The sequence below is a fragment of the Heterodontus francisci genome, chromosome 49 (genome assembly GCF_036365525.1).
Source record: "Heterodontus francisci isolate sHetFra1 chromosome 49, sHetFra1.hap1, whole genome shotgun sequence".
Taxonomy (NCBI): domain Eukaryota; kingdom Metazoa; phylum Chordata; class Chondrichthyes; order Heterodontiformes; family Heterodontidae; genus Heterodontus; species Heterodontus francisci.
Window position 1 is genome coordinate 11573540 of NC_090419.1, and position 27940 is coordinate 11601479.

Below are 27940 nucleotides of genomic sequence, written 5' to 3' on the forward strand. Positions count from 1 at the left end.
TTTTTTTTTTCTTCTCACAACTTCAGAGTCAAACAACGCCTGCTGAATCAGCATTCGGAACATTCCATCCGCTAGGGTCTGCTGGCTGTTGGCCTCATCCGTCCATGAGCATGTCCTAGGGCAATGGCTCATTGCTAGCAGTAACCTATGTTCAATGCAGGTGAGTTGAGTCGGAGGTCACAATCATGCATTGGCCTCAAAAACAATTCAAGTGACATCTATCATCAAACTGTCCATCAAACACTCCCAGGACAAGTACAGCACGGGGTTCGATACAGAGTAAAGCTCCCTCTACACTGTCCCCATCAAACACTATTCGCCTCTCCATCGGGTCAGTACTGAGGGAGCGCCGACAGCTGTCGGAGGGTCAGTACCGAGGGAGCGCCGCACTGTCGGAGGGTCAGTACCGAGGGAGCGCCGCACTGTCGGAGGGTCAGTACCGAGGGAGCGCCGCGCTGTCGGAGGGTCAGTACCGAGGGGAGCGCCGCGCTGTCGGAGGGGTCAGTACCGAGGGAGCGCCGCACTGTCGGAGGTCAGTACCGAAGGGAGCGCCGCGCTGTCGGAGGGTCAGTACCGAGGGAGCGCCGCGCTGTCGGAGGGTCAGTACTTGAGGGAGCGCCGCGCTGTCGGAGGGTCAGTACCGAGGGAGCGCCGCGCTGTCGGAGGGTCAGTACCGAGGGAGCGCCGCGCTGTCGGAGGGTCAGTACCGAGGGAGCGCCGCACTGTCGGAGGTCAGTACCGAGGGAGCGCCGCAGCTGTCGGAGGGTCAGTACCGAGGGAGCGCCGCGCTGTCGGAGGGTCAGTACCGAGGGAGCGCCACGCTGTCGGAGGGTCAGTACTGAGGGAGCGCCGCGCAGTCGGAGGGTCAGTACTGAGGGAGCGCCGCACTGTCGGAGGGGTCAGTACTGAGGGGAGTGCCGCTCTGTCGGAGGGTCAGTACTGAGGGAGCGCCGCACTGTCGGAGGGTCAGTACTGAGGGAGTGCCGCGCAGTCGGATGGGTCGGTACTGAGGGAGCGCCGCACTGTCGGAGGGTCAGTACTGAGGGAGTGCCCGCGCAGTCAGAGGGTCAGTACTGAGGGGAGCGCCGCGCAGTTCGGAGGGTCAGTACTGAGGGAGCGCCGCACTGTCAGAGTGTCAGAGGGTCAGTACTGAGGAGTGCCGCTCTGTCGGAGGGTCAGTACTGAGGGGAGCGCCGCACTGTCGAGGGTCAGTACCTGAGGGGAGTGCGCACTGTCGGATGGGTCGGTACTGAGGGAGCGCCGCGCGCAGTCGGATGGGTCGGGTACTGAGGAGCGCCGCACTGTCGGAGGGTCAGTGCTGAGGGGAGTGCCGCGCAGTCAGAGGGGTCAGTACTGAGGGAGCGCCGCGCAGTCGGAGGGTCAGTACTGAGGGAGCGCCGCACTGTTGGAGGGTCAGTACTGAGGGAGTGCCGCTCTGTCGGAAGGGTCAGTACTGAGGGAGCGCCGCACTGTCGGAGGGTCAGTACTGAGGGAGTGCCGCGCAGTCGGATGGGTCGGTACTGAGGGAGCGCCGCACTGTCGGAGGGTCAGTACTGAGGGAGTGCCGCGCAGTCGGAGGGTCAGTACTGAGGGAGCGCCGCGCAGTCGGAGGGTCAGTACTGAGGGAGCGCCGCACTGTCGGAGGGTCAGTACTGAGGGAGCGCCGCTCTGTCGGAGGGTCAGTACTGAGGGAGTGCCGCGCAGTCGGATGGTCGGTATTGAGGGAATGCCACGCTGTCGGAGATACTGTCTTTCACATCATGCGTTAAACCGATGCCCCATCTGCCCTCTTGGGCTGGTGTCAATGATCTCACTGCCACTATTGGAGGAAGAGAGGTGGTGGCTTTGAGTGCTGAGCCTCGCTCCTCTGTCGCCTCACCCGACTCTGCCACAGCAAAAGTCGGGAACCGGGACCCTCTGGAATCAGGTGTGACTCTCGTCACCCACTACTCCTGAGGAATCTGTGGGACTCCCTCTGTCCTTCAATAAAAAAAAGCCTCTCTCTCTTGCCAGGAAGGAGGAGCAGCTGCCCTCCGACAGGGGGCATGGAGGTCCAAGGTCAACTGATAACCATGGCAGCTGGCAATATTGGCTCTCCTGGTAAGTGAAGCCCAGTGGACAGGCCATATCCCAGATCACAGGACAGGGCATCTGTGTGTGTGTGTGTGTCTGTCTGTGTGTGTCTCTGTGTGGTGGGGGGAGAGAGAGACGGGGAGAAACCAGGAATTAGAGGCACCTTGACACAAAGATTGGTATCTTGTTGCTTGTTGGAGAGAGGGTTGGGCCCTCAGAGTTTGAATGTGGGCTAGGTTGGGCTGCATTGGGTTGAGTTTGGTTGGGTTGTGTTGGGTTTGATTGGATTGGTAGGGTTTGGCCGTGTTGTGTTTGGCTACGTTGGTTGAGTTGGGTTGTGTTGGGTTTGGCTGCATTGGGTTGCGCTGCGTTGAGTTGGGTTGGGTTTGGCTGCATTGGGTTGTGTTGGATTGTGTTGGGTTTGGCTACATTGGGTTGGGTTGTGTTGGGTTTGGCAACGTTGGGTTGGTTGTGTTGGGTTTGGCCGCGTTGGGTTGGGTTTGGCCGCGTGGGGTTGGGTTGGGTTTGGCAACGTTGGGTTGGGTTTGTTGGGTTTGGCCGCGTTGGGTTGGGGTTGGATTGGGTTTGGCAACGTTGGGTTGGGTTGTGTTGAGTTTGCCGCGTTGGTTGGGTTGGGTTGGATTGGGTTTGGCAACGTTGGGTTGGGTTGTGTTGGGTTTGGCAACGTTGGGTTGGGTTGGGTTGGATTGTGTTGGGTATGGCCGCGTTGGGTTGGGTTGTGTTGGGTTTGGCAACGTTGGGTTGGGTTGGGTTTGGCCGCGTTGGGTTGGGTTGGATTGGGTTTGGCCGCGTTGGGTTGGGTTGTGTTGGGTTGGGTTGGATTGGGTTTGATCGCGTTGGGTTGGGTTTGGCCTGCGTTGGGTTGGGTTGTGTTGGGTTTGGCCGCGTTGGGTTGGTTGGATTGGGTTGTGTTGGGTTTGGCAACGTTGGGTTTGGGTTGTGTTGGGTTTGGCCGCGTTGGGTTGTGTTGGGTCTGGCTGCATTGGTTGGTTGGATTGGTTGATCGCATTGGGTTGGGTTGTGTTGGGTTGGCAACATTGGGTTTGGGTTGTGTTGGGTTTGGCCGCATTGGGTTGGGTTGGATTGGGTTTGGCCGCGTTGGGTTGGGTTTGGCCGCGTTGGGTTTGGGTTGGATTGGTTTGGCAACGTTGGGTTGGGTTGTGTTGAGTTTGGCCGCGTTGGGTTGGGTTGGGTTGGATTGGGTTTGGCAACGTTGGGTTGGGTTGTGTTGGGTTTGGCAACGTTGGGTTGGGTTGGGTTGGATTGTGTTGGGTATTGGCCGCGTTGGGTTGGGTTGTGTTGGGTTGGCAACGTTGGGTTGGGTTGGGTTTGGCCGCGTTGGGTTGGGTTGGATTGGTTTGCCGCGTTGGGTTGGGTTGTGTTGGGTTGGGTTGGATTGGGTTTGATCGCGTTGGGTTGGGTTTGGCCGCGTTGGGTTGGGTTGTGTTGGGTTTGGCCGCGTTGGGTTGGGTTGGATTGGGTTGTGTTGGGTTTGGCAACGTTGGGTTGGGTTGTGTGGGTTTGGCCGCGTTGGGTTGTGTTGGGTCTGGCTGCATTGGGTTGGGTTGGATTGGGTTTGATCGCATTGGGTTGGGTTGTGTTGGGTTTGGCAACATTGGGTTGGGTTGTGTTGGGTTTGGCCGCATTGGGTTGGGTTGGATTGGGTTTGGCCGCGTTGGGTTGGGTTTGGCCGCGTTGGGTTGGGTTGGATTGGGTTTGGCAACATTGGGTTGGGTTGTGTTGAGTTTGGCCGCGTTGGGTTGGGTTGGGTTGGATTGGGTTTGGCAACGTTGGGTTGGGTTGTGTTGGGTTTGGCAACGTTGGGTTGGGTTGGGTTGGATTGGGTTTGGCAACGTTGGGTTGGGTTGTGTTGGGTTTGGCCGCGTTGGGTTGGGTTGTGTTGGGTTTGGCAACGTTGGGTTGGGTTGGGTTTGGCCGCGTTGGGTTGGGTTGGATTGGATTTGGCCGCGTTGGGTTGGGTTGTGTTGGGTTGGATTGGGTTTGATCGCGTTGGGTTGGGTTTGATCGCGTTGGGTTGGGTTTGGCCGCGTTGGGTTGTGTTGGGTTTGGCCGCGTTGGGTTGGGTTGGATTGGGTTGTGTTGGGTTTGGCAACGTTGGGTTGGGTTGGGTTTGGCCGCGTTGGGTTGTGTTGGGTTTGGCTGCATTGGGTTGGGTTGGATTGGGTTTGATCGCGTTGGGTTGGGTTGTGTTGGGTTTGGCAACGTTGGGTTGGGTTGTGTTGGGTTTGGCCGCATTGGGTTGGGTTGGATTGGGTTTGGCCGCGTTGGGTTGGGTTTGGCCGCGTTGGGTTGGGTTGTGTTGGGTTGGATTGGGTTTGATCGCGTTGGGTTGGGTTTGGCCGCGTTGGGTTGGGTTGTGTTGGGTTTGGCCGCGTTGGGTTGGGTTGTGTTTGGCCGCGTTGGGTTGGGTTGGATTGGGTTGTGTTGGGTTTGGCAACGTTGGGTTGGGTTGTGTTGGGTTTGGCCGCGTTGGGTTGTGTTGGATTGTGTTGGGTTTGGCTGCATTGGGTTGGGTTGGATTGGGTTTGGCCGCGTTGGGTTGTGTTGGGTTTGGCAACGTTGGGTTGGGTTGTGTTGGGTTTGGCAACGTTGGGTTGGGTTGTGTTGGGTTTGGCCGCATTGGGTTGGGTTGGATTGGGTTTGGCCGCGTTGGGTTGGGTTTGGCCGCGTTGGGTTGTGTTGGATTGTGTTGGGTTTGGCTGCATTGGGTTGGGTTGGATTGGGTTTGGCCGCGTTGGGTTGGGTTTGGCCGCGTTGGGTTGTGTTGGATTGTGTTGGGTTTGGCTGCATTGGGTTGGGTTGGATTGGGTTTGATCGCGTTGGGTTGGGTTTGGCCGCATTGGGTTGTGTTGGATTGTGTTGGGTTTGGCTGCATTGGGTTGGGTTGGATTGGGTTTGATCGCGTTGGGTTGGGTTTGGCCGCGTTGGGTTGTGTTGGATTGTGTTGGGTTTGGCTGCATTGGGTTGGGTTGGATTGGGTTTGATCGCGTTGGGTTGGGTTTGGCCGCATTGGGTTGTGTTGGATTGTGTTGGGTTTGGCCGCGTTGGGTTGGGTTGGATTGTGTTGGGTTTGGCTGCATTGGGTTGGGTTGGATTGGGTTTGATCGCGTTGGGTTGGGTTTGGCCGCGTTGGGTTGGGTTTGGCAACGTTGGGTTGGGTTGTGTTGGGTTTGGCCGCATTGGGTTGGGTTGGATTGGGTTTGGCCGCGTTGGGTTGGGTTTGGCCGCGTTGGGTTGGGTTGTGTTGGGTTGGGTTGGGTTTGGCCGCGTTGGGTTGGGTTGTGTTGGGTTGGGTAATATGGTTTTGGCCGCGTTGGGTTGTGTTGTGTTGGTTTTGACCGCGTTGGGTTGTGTTGTGTTGGGTTTGGTTGCGTTGGGTTGGGTTGGGCTGGGCTGCATTGGACCAGACTGGGATAAGGCCCAGTGCACTCATGTTGTCCTCCAATGACGCAGGATCTCAGCGATACACAAAGGCGATGAAGATGAAGACGGAGAGGCGGAAGGAATTGGCAGCGCGACAGCAGAAGATTGAGGAGAACCTCAGGGGGAAGATTGCAGATCTGAAGAAGCTGTGTCTGAAAGAAGCAGTAAGTTCCCGTGATCAGAACCCACACCCCGCTCCCTTCCTCCAAAACCTCGCCTCCATCTTCCAGCTGGTTGGGACTGCATCACCTGGGGCCATTCTTATCTATCCAGTCGTGGCCAGAGAATTACCTGCAATGGCTTCTTTTCCCACTCCCGTACTGTTACCTCTGGTCTCCCCAACAGGATCTCTCCTCGGCCCCCTCCTATTTCTCATCTACATGCTGCCCCTCGGCAACATCTTCCAAAAACACAGCGTTAGTTTTCACGCGCACGCTGACGACACCCAGCTCTACCTCACCACCACCTCTCTCGACACCTCCACTGTCTCTAAACTATCAGATTGCTTATCCGACATCCAGTACTGGATGAGCAGAAATTTCCTCCAATTAAATATTGGGAAGATGGAAACCGTTGTTTTCGGTCCCAGCTCCAAACTCCGTTCCCTCGCCACCGACTCCATCCCTCTCCCTGACAACTGTCTCAAGCTGAGTCAGGCAGCTCGTGACCTTGGTGCCATATTTGACCCCGAGATGAGCTTCCACCCCCATATCATCTCTGTCACCAAGACTAGCTGCATGAACGTCCTAAATATCTCCTGTTCCTATGCCTGTCTTAGCCCATCAGCCGTTGAAACCCTCATCCATGCCTTTGTTACCTCCAGATTTGACTTATCCAACACTCTGCTTGGTGGCTTTCCATCATCACTAGCCCCCACCACCCCATTTCTGTAAACTTCAGCTCATCGAAATCTCTGCTGCCCTGTATCCCAACGCTCACAGAGTCCCGGTCCCCACCGTGCTCGATGACCTACACTGGCTCCAGGTCCAGCAACGCCTCCATTTTAAAATTCTCATCCTCGTGTTCGAATCCCTCCAAGGCCCTCACCCTCTCCTCCCTATCTCTGTAACCTCCTCCAGCCCTCCCTATCTCTGTAACCTCCTCCGGCCCCCTACAACCCTCCCTATCTCTGTAACCTCCTCCGGCCCCTACAACCCTCCCCATCTCTGTAACCTCCTCCGGCCCCCTACAACCCTCCCTATCTCTGTAACCTCCTCCGGCCCCCTACAACCCTCCCTATCTCTGTAACCTCCTCCGGCCCCCACAACCCTCCCTATCTCTGTAACCTCCTCCAGCCCCTACAACCCTCCCTATCTCTGTAACCTCCTCCAATTCCAGCCTCTTGACCATCCCCCGATTCCCATCGCTCTACCATTGGCGGCCGTGCCTTCAGCTGCCTGGGGCCCGAAGCTCTGGAATTCCCTCCCTAAACCTCTCCTCCTTTAAGACGCGGCTTAAAACCGACCTCTTTGACCGAGCTTTTGGTCGCCCGTCCCTAATATCTCCTGATGTGGCTCAGGGTTAAATCTTGGATTGACAATGCCCGTGTGAAGCATCTTGGGAAGTTTTATTATTTTAAATGCGCTGTTTAATGCAAGGTGTTCCCATGTACAGCAGACAGCATTATGGAGCAGAGAATAACCGAGGATATGGTCTGCAGCTGAGATTGCTGTGTACGTCCATGCTCTTGCCAAACGGGGGAGGACGGATAGTCAGGACACTGACTACTAACCTGACTCCTCACCTTTTTGGTGTGAGGGAGCTGAGTTGAGGAGTTGTGCAAAGTATCTGCTCAGGGAAAAGATCTCAACAGTGCGGCACTCCCTCGGTACTGACCCTCCGATGGTACGGCACTTCCTTATTATGGGGGCTTGAGTCTATGCAGTGGGGGCTTGAGTCCAGGGTTTTGTGTTGCAGAGGCGAGTGTGAGACCCACAGGCACAGCTGACACCTCCTGCCAGTTGGGGAGGGGAGGGCAGGGCGTCAGTGGGCACCAATCAGGAGCAGGCACCCTGGGTCTCTCAGCAGATCAAGCGAGAGGGCTGGTTTTTCCACTAGTCACTCATTCACTAGAGACACCAGACATGTTAAATAATCCATATTTCATTTGATTTTCTTTCCTGCCTTGTGTCTTATTTACCCGTGTCAATTTGCATTTGGGGGTGGGGGGGTGCGGGGGGAGTGCAAATAAAGCGAGGGAATGCACAATAAATGGGAGGATATTGAGAGGGGGAGAAGAGGTGAGAGAACTTGGAGTGCATGTCCACAGGTCCCTGAAGGTGGCAGGACAGGTAGATAGAGTGGTGAAGAAGGCATATGGAATGCTTTCCTTTACTGGCTGAGGTATAGAATACGAAAGCAGGGATGTGATGCTGGAACTGTATAAAACGCAGGTTGGGCCACAGCTGGAGTATTGCGTACAGTTCTGGTCACCACATTACAGGAAGGACAAATTGGCTCTGGAGGGAGTACAGAGGAGATTTACAAGAATGTTGCCAGGGCTTGAAAGGTGCAGCTCTGAGGAAAGATTGGATAGGCGAGGGTTGTTTTCGCTGGAACAGAGGAGGCTGAGGGGTGACTTAATTGAGGTGCACAAAATTCTGAGGGGCCGAGATAGAGCAGACAGGAAGGACCTGTTTTCCCTGGCGGGGAGGTCAATTACCGGGGGACACAGATTTAAGGTAGAAGGATTAGAGGGGACAGGAGGAAATGTTTTTCACCCAGAGGGTGGTGGGTGTCTGGAATTCACTGCCAGGATCGGTGGTGGAGGCAGAAACCCTCAACTCATTAAAAAGGTACCTGGACATGCACCTGAATTGCTGTAACCTGCAAGGCTATGGACCAGGTGCTGGAAGGTGGGATTAGATTGGGCGGCTGGTTTGTTCAGCCAGCACGGACACGATGGGCTGAATTGCCTCCTTCTGTGCTGTGATTATACTCTTGTTCCACGGCAACGGGATGTTACATTCACTTCTTTTATCTTACACCAGGAACTGACGGGCAGGCTTCCCGCAGAATACCCGCTGGAGCCCGGGGAGAAGCCGCCGGTGGTTGTTCGATGGGAGAGGGCTTCCAGCAGAGCACTGGATCCCAGCACGAAACCAGCAGAGGTAAATTATGGTGAACCGGGAGTGGGTTACAGACTGGAAACGGATCGAGGGGTTCGGGGGGGGGGTTTATATATAGAGTAACAGATACCCGGGAGTGAGTTACAGACTGGAATCTAATCGAGGGGTTCGGGGGGTTTATATATAGAATAACAGATACCCGGGAGTGAGTTACAGACTGGAATCTAATCGAGGGGTTCGGGGGGGTTTATATATAGAATAACAGATACCCGGGAGCGAGTTGCAGACTGGAATCTAATGGAGGGGTTCGGAGCGGTTTATATATAGAATAACAGATACCCGGGAGTGAGTTACAGACTGGAATCTAATCGAGGGGTTCGCGGGGGGGTTTATATATAGAATAACAGATACCCGGGAGTGAGTTGCAGACTGGAATCTAATGGAGGGGTTCAGGGGGGTTTATATATAGAATAACAGATACCCGGGAGTGAGTTACAGACTGGAATCTAATCGAGGGGTTCTGGGGGTTTATATATAGAATAACAGATACCCGGGAGTGAGTTACAGACGGGAATCTAATCGAGGGGTTCGAGGGGTTTATATGTAGAATAACAGATACCCGGGAGTGAGTTACAGACTGGAATCTAATCGAGGGGTTCGGGGGGTTTATATATAGAGTAACAGATACCCGGGAGTGAGTTACAGACTGAAATCTAATCGAGGGGTTCGGGGGGTTTATATATAGAATAACAGATACCGGGGAGTGAGTTACAGACTGGAATCTAATCGAGGGGTTCGGGTGGTTTATATATAGAATAACAGATACCCGGGAGTGAGTTACAGACTGGAATCTAATCGAGGGGTTCGGGGGGTTTATATATAGAGTAACAGATACCCGGGAGTGAGTTACAGACTGAAATCTAATCGAGGGGTTCGGGGGGTTTATATATAGAATAACAGATACCGGGGAGTGAGTTACAGACTGGAATCTAATCGAGGGGTTCTGGGGGTTTATATATAGAATAACAGATACCCGGGAGTGAGTTACAGACGGGAATCTAATCGAGGGGTTCGAGGGGTTTATATGTAGAATAACAGATACCCGGGAGTGAGTTACAGACTGGAATCTAATCGAGGGGTTCGGGGGGTTTATATATAGAGTAACAGATACCCGGGAGTGAGTTACAGACTGAAATCTAATCGAGGGGTTCGGGGGGTTTATATATAGAATAACAGATACCGGGGAGTGAGTTACAGACTGGAATCTAATCGAGGGGTTCGGGTGGTTTATATATAGAATAACAGATACCCGGGAGTGGGTTACAGACTGGAATCTAATCGAGGGGTTCGGGGGGTTTATATATAGAGTAACAGATACCCGGGAGTGAGTTACAGACTGAAATCTAATCGAGGGGTTCGGGTGGTTTATATATAGAATAACAGATACCCGGGAGTGAGTTACAGACTGGAATCTAATCGAGGGGTTCGGGTGGTTTATATATAGAATAACAGATACCCGGGAGTGAGTTACAGACTGGAACCTAATCGAGGGGTTCGGGGGGGTTTAAAAATAGAGTAGTTCCCTGGCTGGGATCTGACGGAACTGATCTTACCTGGCGCGTAACACAACCTTACACGTGCTGTCTCAGAATGGCACCATCCGCGGCCTGTGGTGACTTCAGTGATCTCACTGGGTGAGGGTGTTGTGGGTGCGGGGGAGAAGGGTTAGTGGTGAGTTGCGGGGAGGATGGGGTTGTGGCTGCAATTAGCCGTGGGGCTGTCTTAGGGAGCAAGGTAAACCCCCTTCACCGGTCGAATATCTAGCTGAGCAGCCAAAAGGGAAATGTGAAACCTGTACCTTGGGTTGTTGGGGGCGGTGGGGAGGGTTGTTGGCGAGTTCCAGCGGGATGAAGGGGGCGGGGAAATGGCCAGTGGAAGGGGCTGATGCTTTTTCTCAGTCTCCGCGTGTCTTTTCCTCTCTCTCAGGGCCCGGCTCTGAGGGATCTGGACCGTCGGTTTGAGCTGCAGCAGCGGATCGCCAGGGCTGAACTGGCAGAGAAGCAACGGGCGAGGCGGGAGTACGAGTACCACAACCGGCGACTGCCGGACGACAGGTCGATGGAGATCCAGCGAGCTTCCCACTTGCCCCGAGGTACCAGCACCAAGCGTGCATGGGTAATACCAAACTCTGGGCGTTGGGGGGGGGCGGTGGGGGGAGAGGGGTTACTGAGTGACAGTGTGAGGGAGCTGGATTAACATCAGTAGAGATACAGTCAGTAACACAGGACGCTGGGGGGAGAGGGGATACTGAGTGACAGTGTGAGAGAGCTGGATTAACATCAGTAGAGATACAGTCAGTAACACAGGGCGCTGGGGGGGAGAGGGGTTACTGAGTGACAGTGTGAGGGAGCTGGATTAACATCAGTAGAGATACAGTCAGTAACACAGGACGCTGGGGGGAGAGGGGATACTGAGTGACAGTGTGAGAGAGCTGGATTAACATCAGTAGAGATACAGTCAGTAACACAGGGCGCTGGGGGGAGAGGGGATACTGAGTGACAGTGTGAGAGAGCTGGATTAACATCAGTAGAGATACAGTCAGTAACACAGGGCGCTGGGGGGGAGAGGGGTTACTGAGTGACAGTGTGAGGGAGCTGGATTAACATCAGTAGAGATACAGTCAGTAACACAGGGCGCTGTGGGGAGAGGGGTTACTGAGTGACAGTGTGAGGGAGCTGAATTAACATCAGTAGAGATACAGTCAGTAACACAGGGCGCTGGGGGGAGAGGGGTTCTTGAGTGAGTGTGAGGGAGCTGGATTAACATCAGTAGAGATACAGTCAGCAACACAGGGTGCTGGCGGGAGAGGGGTTACTGAGTGACAGTGTGAGGGAGCTGGATTAACATCAGTAGAGATACAGTCAGTAACACAGGGCGCTGGGGGGAGAGGGGTTACTGAGTGACAGTGTGAGGGAGCTGGATTAACATCAGTAGAGATACAGTCAGTAACACAGGGCGCTGGGGGGAGAGGGGTTACTGAGTGACAGTGTGAGGGAGCTGGATTAACATCAGTAGAGAAACAGTCACTAACACAGGGCGATGGGGGGAGGGGTACTGAGTGACAGTGTGAGGGAGCTGGATTAACATCAGTAGAGATACAGTCAGTAACACAGGGCGCTGGGGGGAGAGGGGTTACTGAGTGACAGTGTGAGGGAGCTGGATTAACATCAGTAGAGATACAGTCAGCAACACAGGGTGCTGGCGGGAGAGGGGTTACTGAGTGACAGTGTGAGGGAGCTGGATTAACATCAGTAGAGAAACAGTCACTAACACAGGGCGATGGGGGGAGGGGTACTGAGTGACAGTGTGAGGGAGCTGGATTAACATCACGAGAGATACAGTCAGCAACACAGGGTGCTGGCGGGAGAGGGGTTACTGAGTGACAGTGTGAGGGAGCTGGATTAACATCAGTAGAGAAACAGTCACTAACACAGGGCGATGGGGGGAGGGGTACTGAGTGACAGTGTGAGGGAGCTGGATTAACATCACGAGAGATACAGTCAGTAACACAGGGCGCTGGGGGGGCGGAGGGGTTACTGAGTGACAGTGTGAGGGAGCTGGATTAACATCAGTAGAGATACAGTCAGTAACACAGGGCGCTGGGGGGGCGGAGGGGTTACTGAGTGACAGTGTGAGGGAGCTGGATTAACATCAGGAGAGATACAGTCAGTAACACAGGGTGCTGGGGGGAGAGGGGTTACTGAATGACAGTGTGAGGGAGCTGGATTAACATCAGTAGAGATACAGTCAGTAACACAGGGCGCTGGGGGGGAGAGGGGTTCTTGAGTGAGTGTGAGGGAGCTGGATTAACATCAGTAGAGATACAGTCAGCAACACAGGGTGCTGGCGGGAGAGGGGTTACTGAGTGACAGTGTGAGGGAGCTGGATTAACATCAGTAGAGATACAGTCAGTAACACAGGGCGCTGGGGGGAGGGGTACTGAGTGACAGTGTGAGGGAGCTGGATTAACATCACGAGAGATACAGTCAGTAACACAGGGCGCTGGGGGGAGGGGTACTGAGTGACAGTGTGAGGGAGCTGGATTAACATCACGAGAGATACAGTCAGTAACACAGGACACTGGAGGGAGAGGGGGACTGAGTGACAGTGTGAGGGAGCTGGATTAACATCAGTAGAGATACAGTCAGTAACACAGGGCGCTGGGGGGGGGGGGGGAGGGGTTACTGAGTGACAGTGTGAGGGAGCTGGATTAACTTCAGTAGAGATACAGTCAGTAACACAGGGTGCTGGGCGGGGGGGTGGGGTAGAGAGGGGGGAGAGGGGTTACTGAGTGACAGTGAGAGGGAGCTGAATTAACATCAGGAGAGATAGTCAGTAACACAGGGCGCTGGGGGGAGAGGGGTTACTGAGTGACAGTGTGAGGGAGCTGGATTAATATCAGTAAAGATACAGTCAGTAACACAGGGTGCTGGGGGGAGAGGGGTTACTGAGTGACAGTGTGAGGGAGCTGGATTAACATCAGTAGAGATACAGTCAGTAACACAGGGCGTTGGGGGCGGGAGAGGGGTTACTGAGTGACAGTGTGAGGGAGCTGGATTAACATCAGTAGAGATACAGTCCGTAACACAGGGTGTTGGGGGGGAGAGGGGTTACTGAGTGACAGTGTGAGGGAGCTGGATTAACTTCAGTAGAGATACAGTCAGTAACACAGGGCGCTGGGGGGAGAGGGGTTACTGAGTGACAGTGTGAGGGAGCTGGATTAACATCAGTAGAGATACAGTCAGTAACACAGGGCGCTGGGGGGAGAGGGGTTACTGAGTGACAGTGTGAGGGAGCTGGATTAACATCAGTAGAGATACAGTCAGTAACACAGGACACTCGGGGGAGAGGGGTTACTGAGTGACAGTGTGAGGGAGCTGGATTAACATCAGTAGAGATACAGTCAGTAACACAGGGCGCTGGGGGGAGAGGGGTTACTGAGTGACAGTGTGAGGGAGCTGGATTAATATCAGTAGAGATACAGTCAGTAACACAGGGCGCTGGGGGGGGGGGGGAGGGGTTACTGAGTGACAGTGTGAGGGAGCTGGATTAATATCAGTAGAGATACAGTCAGTAACACAGGGTGCTGGGGGGAGAGGGGTTACTGAGTGACAGTGTGAGGGAGCTGGATTAATATCAGTAAAGATACAGTCAGTAACACAGGGTGCTGGGGGGAGAGGGGTTACTGAGTGACAGTGTGAGGGAGCTGGATTAACATCAGTAGAGATACAGTCAGTAACACAGGGCGTTGGGGGCGGGAGAGGGGTTACTGAGTGACAGTGTGAGGGAGCTGGATTAACATCAGTAGAGATACAGTCCGTAACACAGGGTGTTGGGGGGGAGAGGGGTTACTGAGTGACAGTGTGAGGGAGCTGGATTAACTTCAGTAGAGATACAGTCAGTAACACAGGGCGCTGGGGGGAGAGGGGTTACTGAGTGACAGTGTGAGGGAGCTGGATTAACATCAGTAGAGATACAGTCAGTAACACAGGGCGCTGGGGGGAGAGGGGTTACTGAGTGACAGTGTGAGGGAGCTGGATTAACATCAGTAGAGATACAGTCAGTAACACAGGACACTCGGGGGAGAGGGGTTACTGAGTGACAGTGTGAGGGAGCTGGATTAACATCAGTAGAGATACAGTCAGTAACACAGGGCGCTGGGGGGAGAGGGGTTACTGAGTGACAGTGTGAGGGAGCTGGATTAATATCAGTAGAGATACAGTCAGTAACACAGGGCGCTGGGGGGGGGGGGGAGGGGTTACTGAGTGACAGTGTGAGGGAGCTGGATTAATATCAGTAGAGATACAGTCAGTAACACAGGGTGCTGGGGCAGGGGGGGGGTTACTGAGTGACAGTCTGAGGGAGCTGGATTAATATCAGTCGAGATACAGTCAGTAACACAGGGCACTGGAGGGAGAGGGGTTACTGAGTGACAGTCTGAGGGAGCTGGATTAACATCAGTAGAGATACAGTCAGTAACACAGGGCGCTGGGGGGAGAGGGGTTACTGAGTGACAGTCTGAGGGAGCTGGATTAACATCAGTAGAGATACAGTCAGTAACCGAGGGCGCTGGGGGGGGTGGGGAGAGGGGTTACTGAGTGACAGTATGAGGGGGCTGGATTAACATCAGTAGAGATACAGTCAGTAACACACGGCGCTGGGGGGGGAGAGGGGTTACTGAGTGACAGTGTGAGGGAGCTGGATTAACATCAGTAGAGATACAGTCAGTAACACAGGACACTCGGGGGAGAGGGGTACTGAGTGACAGTGTGAGGGAGCTGGATTAACTTCAGTGGAGATACAGTCAGTAACCGAGGGGGGGGAGGGGTCATTGAGTGACAGTGTGAGAGAGCTGGATTAACATCAGTAGAGATACAGTCAGTAACACAGGACGCTGGGGGAGAGGGGTTACTGAGTGACAGTGTGAGGGAGCTGGATTAACATCAGTGGAGATACAGTCAGTAACACAGGGTGCTGGGGGGAGAGGGGTTACTGAGTGACAGTGTGAGGGAGCTGGATTAACATCAGTAGAGATACAGTCAGTAACACAGGGCGCTGGGGCGGGGAGGGGTTACTGAGTGACAGTGTGAGGGAGCTGGATTAACATCAGTAGAGATACAGTCAGTAACACAGGGTGCTGGGGGAGAGGGGTTACTGAGTGACAATGTGAGGGAGCTGGATTAACATCAGTAGAGATACAGTCAGTAACACAGGGTACTGGTGGGAAAGAGGATACTGAGAGACAGTGTGAGGGAGCTGGATTAACATCAGTCGAGATACAGTCAGTAACACAGGGCGCTGGGGGAGGGGGGTTACTGAGAGACAGAGTGAGGGAGCTGGATTAACTTCAGTCGAGATACAGTCAGTAACACAGGGCGCTGGGGGAGAGGGGTTACTGAGAGACAGTGTGAGGGAGCTGGATTAACATCAGTAGAGATACAGTCAGTAACACAGGGCGCTGGGGGGAGGGTGGTTACTGAATGACAGTGTGAGGGAGCTGGATTAACATCAGTAGAGATACAGTCAGTAACACAGGGCGCTGAGGGGAGAGGGGTTACTGAGTGACAGTGTGAGGGAGCTGGATTAACATCAGTAGAGATACAGTCAGTAACTCAGGGCGCTGGGCGGAGAGGGGTTACTGAGTGACAGTGTGAGGGAGCTGGATTAACATCAGTAGAGATACAGTCAGTAACACAGGGCGCTGGGGGGAGAGGGGTTACTGAGTGACAGTGTGAGGGAGCTGGATTAACATCAGTAGAGATACAGTCAGTAACACAGGGCGCTGGGGGGAGAGGGGTCACTGAGTGACAGTGTGAGGGAGCTGGATTAACATCACTAGAGATACAGTCAGTAACACAGGACACTGGGGGGAGGGAAGGGGTTACTGAGTGACAGTGTGAGGGAGCTGGATTAATATCAGTAGAGATACAGTCAGTAACACAGGGCGCTGGGGGGCTGGGGGGAGGGGTTACTGAGTGACAGTCTGAGGGAGCTGGATTAATATCAGTAGAGATACAGTCAGTAACACAGGGCACTGGGGGGAGAGGGGTTACTGACTGACAGTCTGAGGGAGCTGGATTAACATCAGTAGAGATACAGTCAGTAACCGAGGGCGCTGGGGGGGGGGGGGGAGAGGGGTTACTGAGTGACAGTATGAGGGGGCTGGATTAACATCAGTAGAGATACAGTCAGTAACACACGGCGCTGGGGGGGGGGAGAGGGGTTACTGAGTGACAGTGTGAGGGAGCTGGATTAACATCAGTAGAGATACAGTCAGTAACACAGGACACTCAGGGGAGAGGGGTTACTGAGTGACAGTGTGAGGGAGCTGGATTAACATCAGTGGAGATACAGTCAGTAACCGAGGGGGGGGAGGGGTTATTGAGTGACAGTGTGAGAGAGCTGGATTAACATCAGTGGAGATACAGTCAGTAACACAGGACGCTGGGGGAGAGGGGTCACTGAGTGACAGTGTGAGGGAGCTGGATTAACATCAGTGGAGATACAGTCAGTAACACCGGGCGCTGGGGGGAGGGGGGTTACTGAGTGACAGTGTGAGGGAGCTGGATTAACATCAGTAGAGATACAGTCAGTAACACAGGGCGCTGGGGGGAGAGGGGTCACTGAGTGACAGTGTGAGGGAGCTGGATTAACATCACTAGAGATACAGTCAGTAACACAGGACACTGGGGGGAGGGGAGGGGTAACTGAGTGACAGTGTGAGGGAGCTGGATTAATATCAGTAGAGATACAGTCAGTAACACAGTGTGCTGCGGCGGGGGGGGGGGGTTACTGAGTGACAGTCTGAGGGAGCTGGATTAATATCAGTAGAGATACAGTCAGTAACACAGGGCACTGGGGGGAGAGGGGTTACTGAGTGACAGTCTGAGGGAGCTGGATTAACATCAGTAGAGATACAGTCAGTAACACAGGGCGCTGGGGGGAGAGGGGTTACTGAGTGACAGTCTGAGGGAGCTGGATTAACATCAGTAGAGATACAGTCAGTAACCGAGGGCGCTGGGGGGGTGGGGAGAGGGGTTACTGAGTGACAGTATGAGGGGGCTGGATTAACATCAGTAGAGATACATTCAGTAACACACGGCGCTGGGGGGGGAGAGGGGTTACTGAGTGACAGTGTGAGGGAGCTGGATTAACATCAGTAGAGATACAGTCAGTAACACAGGACACTCGGGGGAGAGGGGTACTGAGTGACAGTGTGAGGGAGCTGGATTAACATCAGTGGAGATACAGTCAGTAACCGAGGGGGGGGAGGGGTTATTGAGTGACAGTGTGAGAGAGCTGGATTAACATCAGTAGAGATACAGTCAGTAACACAGGACGCTGGGGGAGAGGGGTTACTGAGTGACAGTGTGAGGGAGCTGGATTAACATCAGTGGAGATACAGTCAGTAACACAGGGTGCTGGGGGGAGAGGGGTTACTGAGTGACAGTGTGAGGGAGCTGGATTAACATCAGTAGAGATACAGTCAGTAACACAGGGCGCTGGGGCGGGGAGGGGTTACTGAGTGACAGTGTGAGGGAGCTGGATTAACATCAGTAGAGATACAGTCAGTAACACAGGGTGCTGGGGGAGAGGGGTTACTGAGTGACAATGTGAGGGAGCTGGATTAACATCAGTAGAGATACAGTCAGTAACACAGGGTACTGGTGGGAAAGAGGATACTGAGAGACAGTGTGAGGGAGCTGGATTAACATCAGTCGAGATACAGTCAGTAACACAGGGCGCTGGGGGAGGGGGGTTACTGAGAGACAGTGTGAGGGAGCTGGATTAACATCAGTAGAGATACAGTCAGTAACACAGGGCGCTGGGGGGAGGGTGGTTACTGAATGACAGTGTGAGGGAGCTGGATTAACATCAGTAGAGATACAGTCAGTAACACAGGGCGCTGAGGGGAGAGGGGTTACTGAGTGACAGTGTGAGGGAGCTGGATTAACATCAGTAGAGATACAGTCAGTAACACAGGGCGCTGGGCGGAGAGGGGATACTGAGTGACAGTGTGAGGGAGCTGGATTAACATCAGTAGAGATACAGTCAGTAACACAGGGCGCTGGGGGAGAGGGGTTACTGAGAGACAGTGTGAGGGAGCTGGATTAACTTCAGTAGAGACACAATCAGTAACACAGGGTGTTGGGGGGGAGAGGGGTTACTGAGTGACAGTGTGAGGGAGCTGGATTAACATCAGTAGAGATACAGTCAGTAACACAGGGCGCTGGGGGGAGAGGGGTTACTGAGTGACAGTGTGAGGGAGCTGGATTAACATCAGTAGAGATACAGTCAGTAACACAGGGCGCTGGGGGGAGAGGGGTCACTGAGTGACAGTGTGAGGGAGCTGGATTAACATCACTAGAGATACAGTCAGTAACACAGGACACTGGGGGGAGGGGAGGGGTTACTGAGTGACAGTGTGAGGGAGCTGGATTAATATCAGTAGAGATACAGTCAGTAACACAGGGCGCTGGGGGGCTGGGGGGAGGGGTTACTGAGTGACAGTGTGAGGGAGCTGGATTAATATCAGTAGAGATACAGTCAGTAACACAGGGTGCTGGGGCGAGGGGGGGGTTACTGAGTGACAGTCTGAGGGAGCTGGATTAATATCAGTAGAGATACAGTCAGTAACACAGGGCACTGGGGGGAGAGGGGTTACTGACTGACAGTCTGAGGGAGCTGGATTAACATCAGTAGAGATACAGTCAGTAACCGAGGGCGCTGGGGGGGGGGGGGAGAGGGGTTACTGAGTGACAGTATGAGGGGGCTGGATTAACATCAGTAGAGATACAGTCAGTAACCGAGGGCGCTGGGGGGGGGGGGGAGAGGGGTTACTGAGTGACAGTGTGAGGGAGCTGGATTAACATCAGTAGAGATACAGTCAGTAACACAGGACACTCGGGGGAGAGGGGTACTGAGTGACAGTGTGAGGGAGCTGGATTAACATCAGTGGAGATACAGTCAGTAACCGAGGGGGGGGAGGGGTTATTGAGTGACAGTGTGAGAGAGCTGGATTAACATCAGTAGAGATACAGTCAGTAACACAGGACGCTGGGGGAGAGGGGTTACTGAGTGACAGTGTGAGGGAGCTGGATTAACATCAGTGGAGATACAGTCAGTAACACAGGGTGCTGGGGGGAGAGGGGTTACTGAGTGACAGTGTGAGGGAGCTGGATTAACATCAGTAGAGATACAGTCAGTAACACAGGGCGCTGGGGCGGGGAGGGGTTACTGAGTGACAGTGTGAGGGAGCTGGATTAACATCAGTAGAGATACAGTCAGTAACACAGGGTGCTGGGGGAGAGGGGTTACTGAGTGACAATGTGAGGGAGCTGGATTAACATCAGTCGAGATACAGTCAGTAACACAGGGTGCTGGGGGGAGAGGGGTTACTGAGTGACAGTGTGAGGGAGCTGGATTAACATCAGTAGAGATACAGTCAGTAACACAGGGCGCTGGGGCGGGGAGGGGTTACTGAGTGACAGTGTGAGGGAGCTGGATTAACATCAGTAGAGATACAGTCAGTAACACAGGGTGCTGGGGGAGAGGGGTTACTGAGTGACAGTGTGAGGGAGCTGGATTAACATCAGTAGAGATACAGTCAGTAACACAGGGCGCTGGGGGGAGAGGGGTTACTGAGTGACAGTGTGAGGGAGCTGGATTAACATCAGTAGAGATACAGTCAGTAACACAGGGCGCTGGGGGGAGAGGGGTCACTGAGTGACAGTGTGAGGGAGCTGGATTAACATCACTAGAGATACAGTCAGTAACACAGGACACTGGGGGGAGGGGAGGGGTTACTGAGTGACAGTGTGAGGGAGCTGGATTAATATCAGTAGAGATACAGTCAGTAACACAGGGCGCTGGGGGGCTGGGGGGAGGGGTTACTGAGTGACAGTGTGAGGGAGCTGGATTAATATCAGTAGAGATACAGTCAGTAACACAGGGTGCTGGGGCGAGGGGGGGGTTACTGAGTGACAGTCTGAGGGAGCTGGATTAATATCAGTAGAGATACAGTCAGTAACACAGGGCACTGGGGGGAGAGGGGTTACTGACTGACAGTCTGAGGGAGCTGGATTAACATCAGTAGAGATACAGTCAGTAACCGAGGGCGCTGGGGGGGGGGGGGAGAGGGGTTACTGAGTGACAGTATGAGGGGGCTGGATTAACATCAGTAGAGATACAGTCAGTAACACACGGCGCTGGGGGGGGGAGAGGGGTTACTGAGTGACAGTGTGAGGGAGCTGGATTAACATCAGTAGAGATACAGTCAGTAACACAGGACACTCGGGGGAGAGGGGTACTGAGTGACAGTGTGAGGGAGCTGGATTAACATCAGTGGAGATACAGTCAGTAACCGAGGGGGGGGAGGGGTTATTGAGTGACAGTGTGAGAGAGCTGGATTAACATCAGTAGAGATACAGTCAGTAACACAGGACGCTGGGGGAGAGGGGTTACTGAGTGACAGTGTGAGGGAGCTGGATTAACATCAGTGGAGATACAGTCAGTAACACAGGGTGCTGGGGGGAGAGGGGTTACTGAGTGACAGTGTGAGGGAGCTGGATTAACATCAGTAGAGATACAGTCAGTAACACAGGGCGCTGGGGCGGGGAGGGGTTACTGAGTGACAGTGTGAGGGAGCTGGATTAACATCAGTAGAGATACAGTCAGTAACACAGGGTGCTGGGGGAGAGGGGTTACTGAGTGACAATGTGAGGGAGCTGGATTAACATCAGTCGAGATACAGTCAGTAACACAGGGTACTGGTGGGAAAGAGGATACTGAGAGACAGTGTGAGGGAGCTGGATTAACATCAGTCGAGATACAGTCAGTAACACAGGGCGCTGGGGGAGGGGGGTTACTGAGAGACAGAGTGAGGGAGCTGGATTAACTTCAGTCGAGACACAGTCAGTAACACAGGGTGTTGGGGGGGGAGAGGGGTTACTGAGTGACAGTGTGAGGGAGCTGGATTAACATCAGTAGAGATACAGTCAGTAACACAGGGCGCTGGGGGGAGGGGGGTTACTGAATGACAGTGTGAGGGAGCTGGATTAACATCAGTAGAGATACAGTCAGTAACACACGGCGCTGAGGGGAGAGGGGTTACTGAGTGACAGTGTGAGGGAGCTGGATTAACATCAGTAGAGATACAGTCAGTAACACAGGGCGCTGGGCGGAGAGGGGTTACTGAGTGACAGTGTGAGGGAGCTGGATTAACATCAGTAGAGATACAGTCAGTAACACAGGGCGCTGGGGGAGAGGGGTTACTGAGAGACAGTGTGAGGGAGCTGGATTAACTTCAGTAGAGACACAATCAGTAACACAGGGTGTTGGGGGGGAGAGGGGTTACTGAGTGACAGTGTGAGGGAGCTGGATTAACATCAGTAGAGATACAGTCAGTAACACAGGGCGCTGGGGGGAGAGGGGTTACTGAGTGACAGTGTGAGGGAGCTGGATTAACATCAGTAGAGATACAGTCAGTAACACAGGGCGCTGGGGGGAGAGGGGTTACTGAGTGACAGTGTGAGGGAGCTGGATTAACTTCAGTAGAGACACAATCAGTAACACAGGGTGTTGGGGGGGAGAGGGGTTACTGAGTGACAGTGTGAGGGAGCTGGATTAACATCAGTAGAGATACAGTCAGTAACACAGGGCGCTGGGGGGAGAGGGGTTACTGAGTGACAGTGTGAGGGAGCTGGATTAACATCAGTAGAGATACAGTCAGTAACACAGGGCGCTGGGGGGAGAGGGGTTACTGAGTGACAGTGTGAGGGAACTTCATTTTGTATCTAAGCCCTGACTGAGCCATGTTTTATTCCTAATCCTGCCTGTTTTCCTTCTCTCCACCACTGTCCCAGACGAGGCCAGGCTGACTGCGAGTCTGCTCACTGACGGAAGGTCTTCTCCCCGTCTAGACGGTTGGGGAGACGGACGGACCGTCGGGCACAGCCAAGGCTGGACTCTGTTGCCCACGGACATCTACTGCCAGGCAAGAGGCCGACGCAACTCCTACGCGAATCCCGCAAGGTAGGGTGGATTTGGGCTATGGGTTACATTACTGCATTCCCTGAATATAAACCACATTATATTGATCAGTGGGAGTGGAAGCTCTACTTTGGGTGAAATAAGGCACCAAGTTTCCGAATTGTCGGCCACATTTGTTTCTCTTTATCAATTTCATCCTGCTCACTTCTACATTGATCTATCAATACTTGTCCCTCAAAATCTCATCCTCCTGCACCCTCCTCCTGTTACCCTCATGCTCCTCTCCTCCTACCCTCTCCCACTAGCTCCCTCTGGCCGTCCTCCAGCTCCCTCCCACACTCTGGCAGCCCCACTCCTCCCCTCACCCACCCATGGCCCTCCTGCAACTCCCCCCACCAGCTGTAATTCTCCCCTCCCACCGCCTTCCTCCCCCTCTCCTCCTCCCTCCTCCACCCCCTCCCTGTCCTCCCTTCTCCCCCTCTCCTCCTCCCCGTCCTCTCCCTCCTACCCCTCACCCCTTCTCCCTTGTCTCCTTCCTTCCCCCCCCCACCGTCTTTCAGATGAGGCGTTAAACTGACCCCACGATGCCGAGAAAGCTCCCACACCCAATACTGGAAGAAGGCGGGGGTGGGGGGTGGGGGGTAGTTCTCCCCGGTGTCCTGGGACCAATATTTATCCCTCAACTAACATCCATCAAAAAAAAACCCACAGATAATCTGTTCATTTACCTCATTGCTGCTTGTGGGATCTTGCTGTGCGCCGATCGGGCTGCCCGTGTTTTCTACACTAGAACAGTGACGACTCTTCGGAAAAGTACCTGATTGGCTACGAAGGCACTTTTTGGGACGTTGTGAAATGGTGAAAGGAGCTGGGAGAAATGCGAATCTTTCTTTTGATCCCATTCCGTTTCTCTCTCTCTGTCTCTCTCTCTGTGTGCAGGATGTTACAGAGGAGCATGTCTGGAGCGGTGAGGAGGAGTGTGCCATCTTCGCCTGTGATTTACAGGGACAGGCCAGGACTATCCAGGTGAGGCTTGGAGAGAGAATGAGTGATGGAGGGGAGCGGGCGAGAGTGGGGTGGGGAGAGAGGAGCGGATGGAGAGAGTGTTTAAGGCAGTGAGACGGAGAGGGGAAGATTAGTGGCTCTCTCGCTTTGAAGCACTGACAATCCCTCACCCCGGCCCACTCCCGGGCTACAGATCCCGCAGTATCTCAACAAACCGTCCTCGCTCCCTGTGTCGTCCCAGACACTCGATCCTGGAAGGCGTCACGCCGACGCCCGATCCTGTCATCAGGCGGGTGGAGTAAAACAGACACCAGGCACTGCCACGAGACCCTGCCCTCCCCGTAGTGTAGAGAATAGTGCGAAAACAAAGGAAGGCGAAGAGAGATGAGTAACAGTGCTTTAGACACCCAGGTAGAGCGAAAACTCAAAAGATATAAAGTAATTAAACCAGGAGAGTAATAGGAAACGTGTGAGTAAAACATCTGAGCAGGAGGACAGGTTAGGGCGTGTGGCCCAAATCAGGGCTCTTTATACAAACACACCCGAGTACAAATTTAGTGAACGGCAGGGCGCAAATTCCACTTGGGAGGGTTTGACATGGCAGGAATTCCCGAGACGTGGCTGCAAGACAGTCAGGACCGGGAACTAAATAACCAGGGTTGTGAGGGCTCCAGCAAAGAGAGGGAAAATAGTGGGAGAGAGGAGTAGCTTTAGTGATCAAGGGTGAAATCACTTCGATGAAGGGAGAGGATACGACGAGAAGTAAGCAGGCAGTGGACACGTGACGGGTAGAATTAAGAAACAGAAGAGGATTTAAGACCGCCGCGGGGGTTTTGGATCAGTCCTGGTGGCTTGTACAATGGCAGTGATCAGACCAGCATGGGGGATTTCAACTTTCCTATAGATCGGGATGAAGCGGACTAGCACAGACGTCAGAAAGGTAAATGTGAGATCATCCACTTTGGACATAAAGGATAGAACAGGGAACTTTCTAAATAGTGAAAGGCTAGAAACAGTGGTGGTCCAAAGAGACTTAGGGATCCAGGTACACAGATCATTAAAACATCATGAACAGGTACTGAATGGCCTCCTCACTCCCCTGCCCCTCCTCTTCTGTCCTGCAACTGGGATCTGCTTGCTCTGCACTGACTAAGGCTGCGGGACTGAGAGACGCAGTAAAAGTCAGGGGTGGGGGGGCGGGGGACAGAGCGTGTCTCGCTCGTTCGGGTCGTTCATGATTTATGTGTTGACATTCAGTCTTTCTGATTTGATTTCTCGCTCTCTCCCACCCAGGTATCTGAGCCCAGCTTCTCGACGCCAGCAACTCATGGACACCACCGACTCCAGGACTGAGGTCTCGAGTGACACAGGCGCAGAGCGGCCAGCTGCCGCCGGCAGGACCCGGCGGAGCAGCAGCTCAGAGATGCTGAGCGAAGGCGCGGGCCTGCCCCACCGCAGCTGCCGCCTGCCCGCGGAAGGACCTTCCAGCACCCAGGCCGGCCAAACAGCGGGCCGGAGTGGGGCTCAATCGGCCTCCGGCTACTACCCGCAGCAGCACCCGGTGCCAGTCTCCCTGGCGGGCGGCGCCCACCGCCAGGCGGCGGCGGGCGGGCGGGTCGACCGCGACGTCCACAGGGCGCTGGCGCTGGAGGGCCTGCGGGCCTGGTATGTCCGCACGGCGACGTACGGGCACCAGCAGGAGCGGACGGCTCTGGGCTGGGACCACAGGCTCCACCCGACAGGTAAGGGCCACCGGTGATTACGTGGTGCCACTTGCTGGCCGGAGGCCGCAACTGCAGCGTGACGGTGGGGGGGGGCGGGGCAGCAACTGTTTACATGCAGCTGAATGTGGAGGGACAGGAGGAGGCCACTTTAAACTGTTGCATCCAGTACTGGGCACTGCATCTCCGGCAGGGTATATTGGCTGCGAGGGTGGGCTGCGTTGCTGGGGAGCAGGGCACATCATCGCATTGATACTGGGTTAAATTACAAGGGCGGGTTACACAGACTGGGCTCGTATCCCCTCGAGTGTAGAAGATTAAGGGGGTGATCTAAATCGAGGGGTTTAAGATGATTAAAGGATTCGATCGGATCTATAGAGAGAAACTATTTCCTCTGGTGGGGGCAGAACCTTAAAATTCGAGCCAGGCCGTTCAGGGGTGATGTCAGGAAGCACTTCTTCACACAAAGGGGGAGTGGAAATCTGGAACTCTCTACCCCCCCCCCCCCCCCCCCCCACAGAAAGCTGTCGAGGCCGGGGGGAGTCAATTGGAAACTCCAATCCCGGCTGTTCTGTAGGGAAACGCAACCGGCCATTTTGCGTGCAGCAACATCCCACGCACAGCCACAAGATGCTGGGCAGCTGGTCCGTATTTCTCCGGTGGATGTTGGTTGAGGGATGAATAATGGCCCCGGGAAGGTAGGTGAGAACTGCCCCGTCTTGCTCTTCTCCTAAGCAGTGGCTGCGGGATCATGAACGTCCACCTGGGAAGGTAGCATAATCCCGGGCCGATGCTCCCCCGGTGGCAGTACTGAGGCAGCGTTGCACTGTCGGACGTGCGTTCTTTCGGGAGGAGACGTTAAACTATCTGCCCTCTCGGGTGATCCCGTGATTGGTATCGGAGGAGGGGCCAATTAGAGCGGGTGCAAGAGTAGAGGGAGCTGTGGGTGTGCATTCACCGATCTTTGACGATCGCAGGGCAAGTCGAGAAGGCTGCTAAGAAAGCGGATGGGACATTTGGCCCTGTAAGCAGACAGTCACGCTCAACGTTCACACATCTCTTGGTGGTCTCAGCTGGAGTATTGTGCACAGTTCTGGGCACCGCACTATCGGAAGGACGTCAAGGCCCTGCAGAGGGTGCGGAGGGGGTTTATCAGGATGATGACCAGGGATGAGGGAGTTCAGTTGTTGAGGAGACGCTGAAGAAGCTGGGGTGGTGCTACTTAGGGAAGAGGCGGTTAAGGGGGAGGCCCAACACAGGTATTCAAAATTATGAGGGGTTTTGATAAAGTAGAGGAACTGTTTCTGCTGGCAATTGGGTCTGCAACCGGAGGCCACAGAGTTAAAAGAATCGACAGAAGGGCCGGAGGGGAAATTCTGGCACGCAGAGGAGTGTTGCGATCTGGAACGCACGAGCTGAAAGGCTCGGGGAACGAGCGTGGGACTAAACCGGGTAGCTGTTTCAAAGAGCCCAGCACAGGCGCGACGGGCCGAATGGCCTCCTTCAGCGCTGTGAGACTCTGCGAACGGCAGCCGGGTTTCAGAAGTTTGGCGTTAGCTGTAGTGGGGAAGGGTGGAAGTGTGTGGGGCCTGGGTCTGCCCATGGAACGGTGGGGGGGGGGGGGGGAGGGGAAGGGTTGTGTGTTTTGTATCCGCCTCCCCTCGGCCGTTGACCGTTCCTTTTCCTGTTTCGTCAGGTGCTGCGCGACCCGTCTACTCGCCCGCGACCCCCCGGGCGAACTGGGAGGCCTGGCGGAGACCGGGGACGTCCGGCCGGGCCGGGGTCACGACACGGGGCCGCTGGTGTGACCCGCCTTGCTGATTGGACGGCGGAGCCGGCAGGGCTGGGCGGCAGAGGTTCAGAAAAGGGAGTGCGGGCACGCGGAGGTGGCACCGGGGGAGGGGGCGTCACCCAGTCTGCACGGTCTCCCCTTCGGCCCATCCCGTCCGCTTAACTCTGGGCCCACTAACTCTCTCCCTTTACCCACAAGGAACTTGAACCCGGGGCACCTCATCACACTTTACTCACTGCCCTTTGACCCCCGCAAATGTCACTAACTCCGCCCACTGCACTTTAACCCCCCCCACCCCCGGCACTTAAATTTAACTCCATCCCCACCCTCAACTGTGCTGAGTTAGCAATATGTACCCAGTGCAGGCCTGAGCCCCGCGCACAACGTAGAGCTGGCCCCGGATTTGGCCTGCGCCTGAGATAGCCGATCTCGCCCGATGTGGGCACTGGTCGTGTGTGACACAGGGGTGAGGGGGTAGGTGGTGCGGGGGAAGCAAGGGTCGGGTAGGCTACCTGCCTGAGTTAATCCCCCTTCCCCTGCTGGAGACTCCAGGCATGTGGCTGGGTGTCACCTACGATGCCACCCACAGTTGAATACCATGGGTGGGTGGGCGTGGGTGGGATGGCACCTGGTGTCCCTGGAGTTGGCAGCTTCGGGATTGGGGGATGGGGAAATTAGACTAAACTACCCATTCCCCACCCCCCTCCTTCCCCCCCCCCCCCCACATCCCAGTTGCCCTCCGTTACCCTTTGACCTCAAGTGCAGGCGCCTGTTGTCACAGGGGCTGCGGGACGGTGGGGGAGGGGGGCAGGCCTTCGGCCTGGTAGCGTCACCATTATTTCCTTCCTCCCCCTTCCCACAACGTGCCTTGTGCCTGCCCCTTGCATCTTCACCTGGCCCACCTGGCTGAACGGGTCAAGTGGTGTTCCCAGCTCAGCTGGACCCACCATCCTGCTCCCAATTCCTCCCCACCACCGCCACACTCGCCCCAACAATGCAGCACTGGTGATGGGGGATGAAAGGTGTCGACGCTCGGCTGATCGACTGGGTCGGGCTTTGCAAAGGAAGTCCGCTGTGGGTCCCATTCCGAGCTCAGCCGGATGAAATGTGTACTGTATTTAATGTTGTACAGAGAAATATACTGTAACTTTCTTCTCCCAGACGGAAACTCGTGTCTACGAAGCATGTATTTCCACGGTTACATTCCACGAGAAACTCCTCGCCTTTCGACACCAGTCAGAATAAATTTCTAACCTGCAGTAACA

General features: G+C 54.6%; 2 protein-coding genes across 4 annotated transcripts in view; one reads left to right on the forward strand and one right to left on the reverse strand.

The window, feature by feature from the left end:
• Positions 1 to 132, reverse strand: part of LOC137358365 (plexin A3-like) — a 126589-nt gene extending 126457 nt beyond the window's left edge. The window contains exon 1 of the mRNA XM_068024307.1: positions 1 to 132. Coding sequence (XP_067880408.1) covers positions 1 to 132 — 132 coding nt within the window.
• On the forward strand, positions 64 to 27940 carry LOC137358406 (coiled-coil domain-containing protein 120-like). Of its 3 annotated transcripts, none has more exons than XM_068024348.1 (9): positions 64 to 160; positions 2014 to 2100; positions 5569 to 5702; positions 8529 to 8648; positions 10593 to 10758; positions 22031 to 22199; positions 23097 to 23183; positions 24456 to 24904; positions 26580 to 27940. In XM_068024348.1, exons 1-9 carry the CDS (start codon positions 148 to 150, stop codon positions 26702 to 26704), a joined length of 1350 nt encoding a protein of 449 aa, XP_067880449.1. In that variant the 5' UTR covers positions 64 to 147; the 3' UTR covers positions 26705 to 27940. The 3 variants fall into 3 exon arrangements, with proteins under 3 accessions (XP_067880449.1, XP_067880452.1, XP_067880450.1); XM_068024349.1 differs by having other exon boundaries at positions 76 to 160; positions 2018 to 2100; XM_068024351.1 differs by lacking the exon at positions 2014 to 2100.

What these genes read in the sequence shown, in the direction of transcription:
- LOC137358406 (XM_068024348.1), top strand. An exon ending in AGCTGTGTCTGAAAGAAGCA is followed by an intron (nt 5,703 to 8,528) that starts GTAAGTTCCCGT and finishes ATCTTACACCAG; the next exon opens with GAACTGACGGGCAGGCTTCC. An exon ending in CCACAGGCTCCACCCGACAG is followed by an intron (nt 24,905 to 26,579) that starts GTAAGGGCCACC and finishes CTGTTTCGTCAG; the next exon opens with GTGCTGCGCGACCCGTCTAC.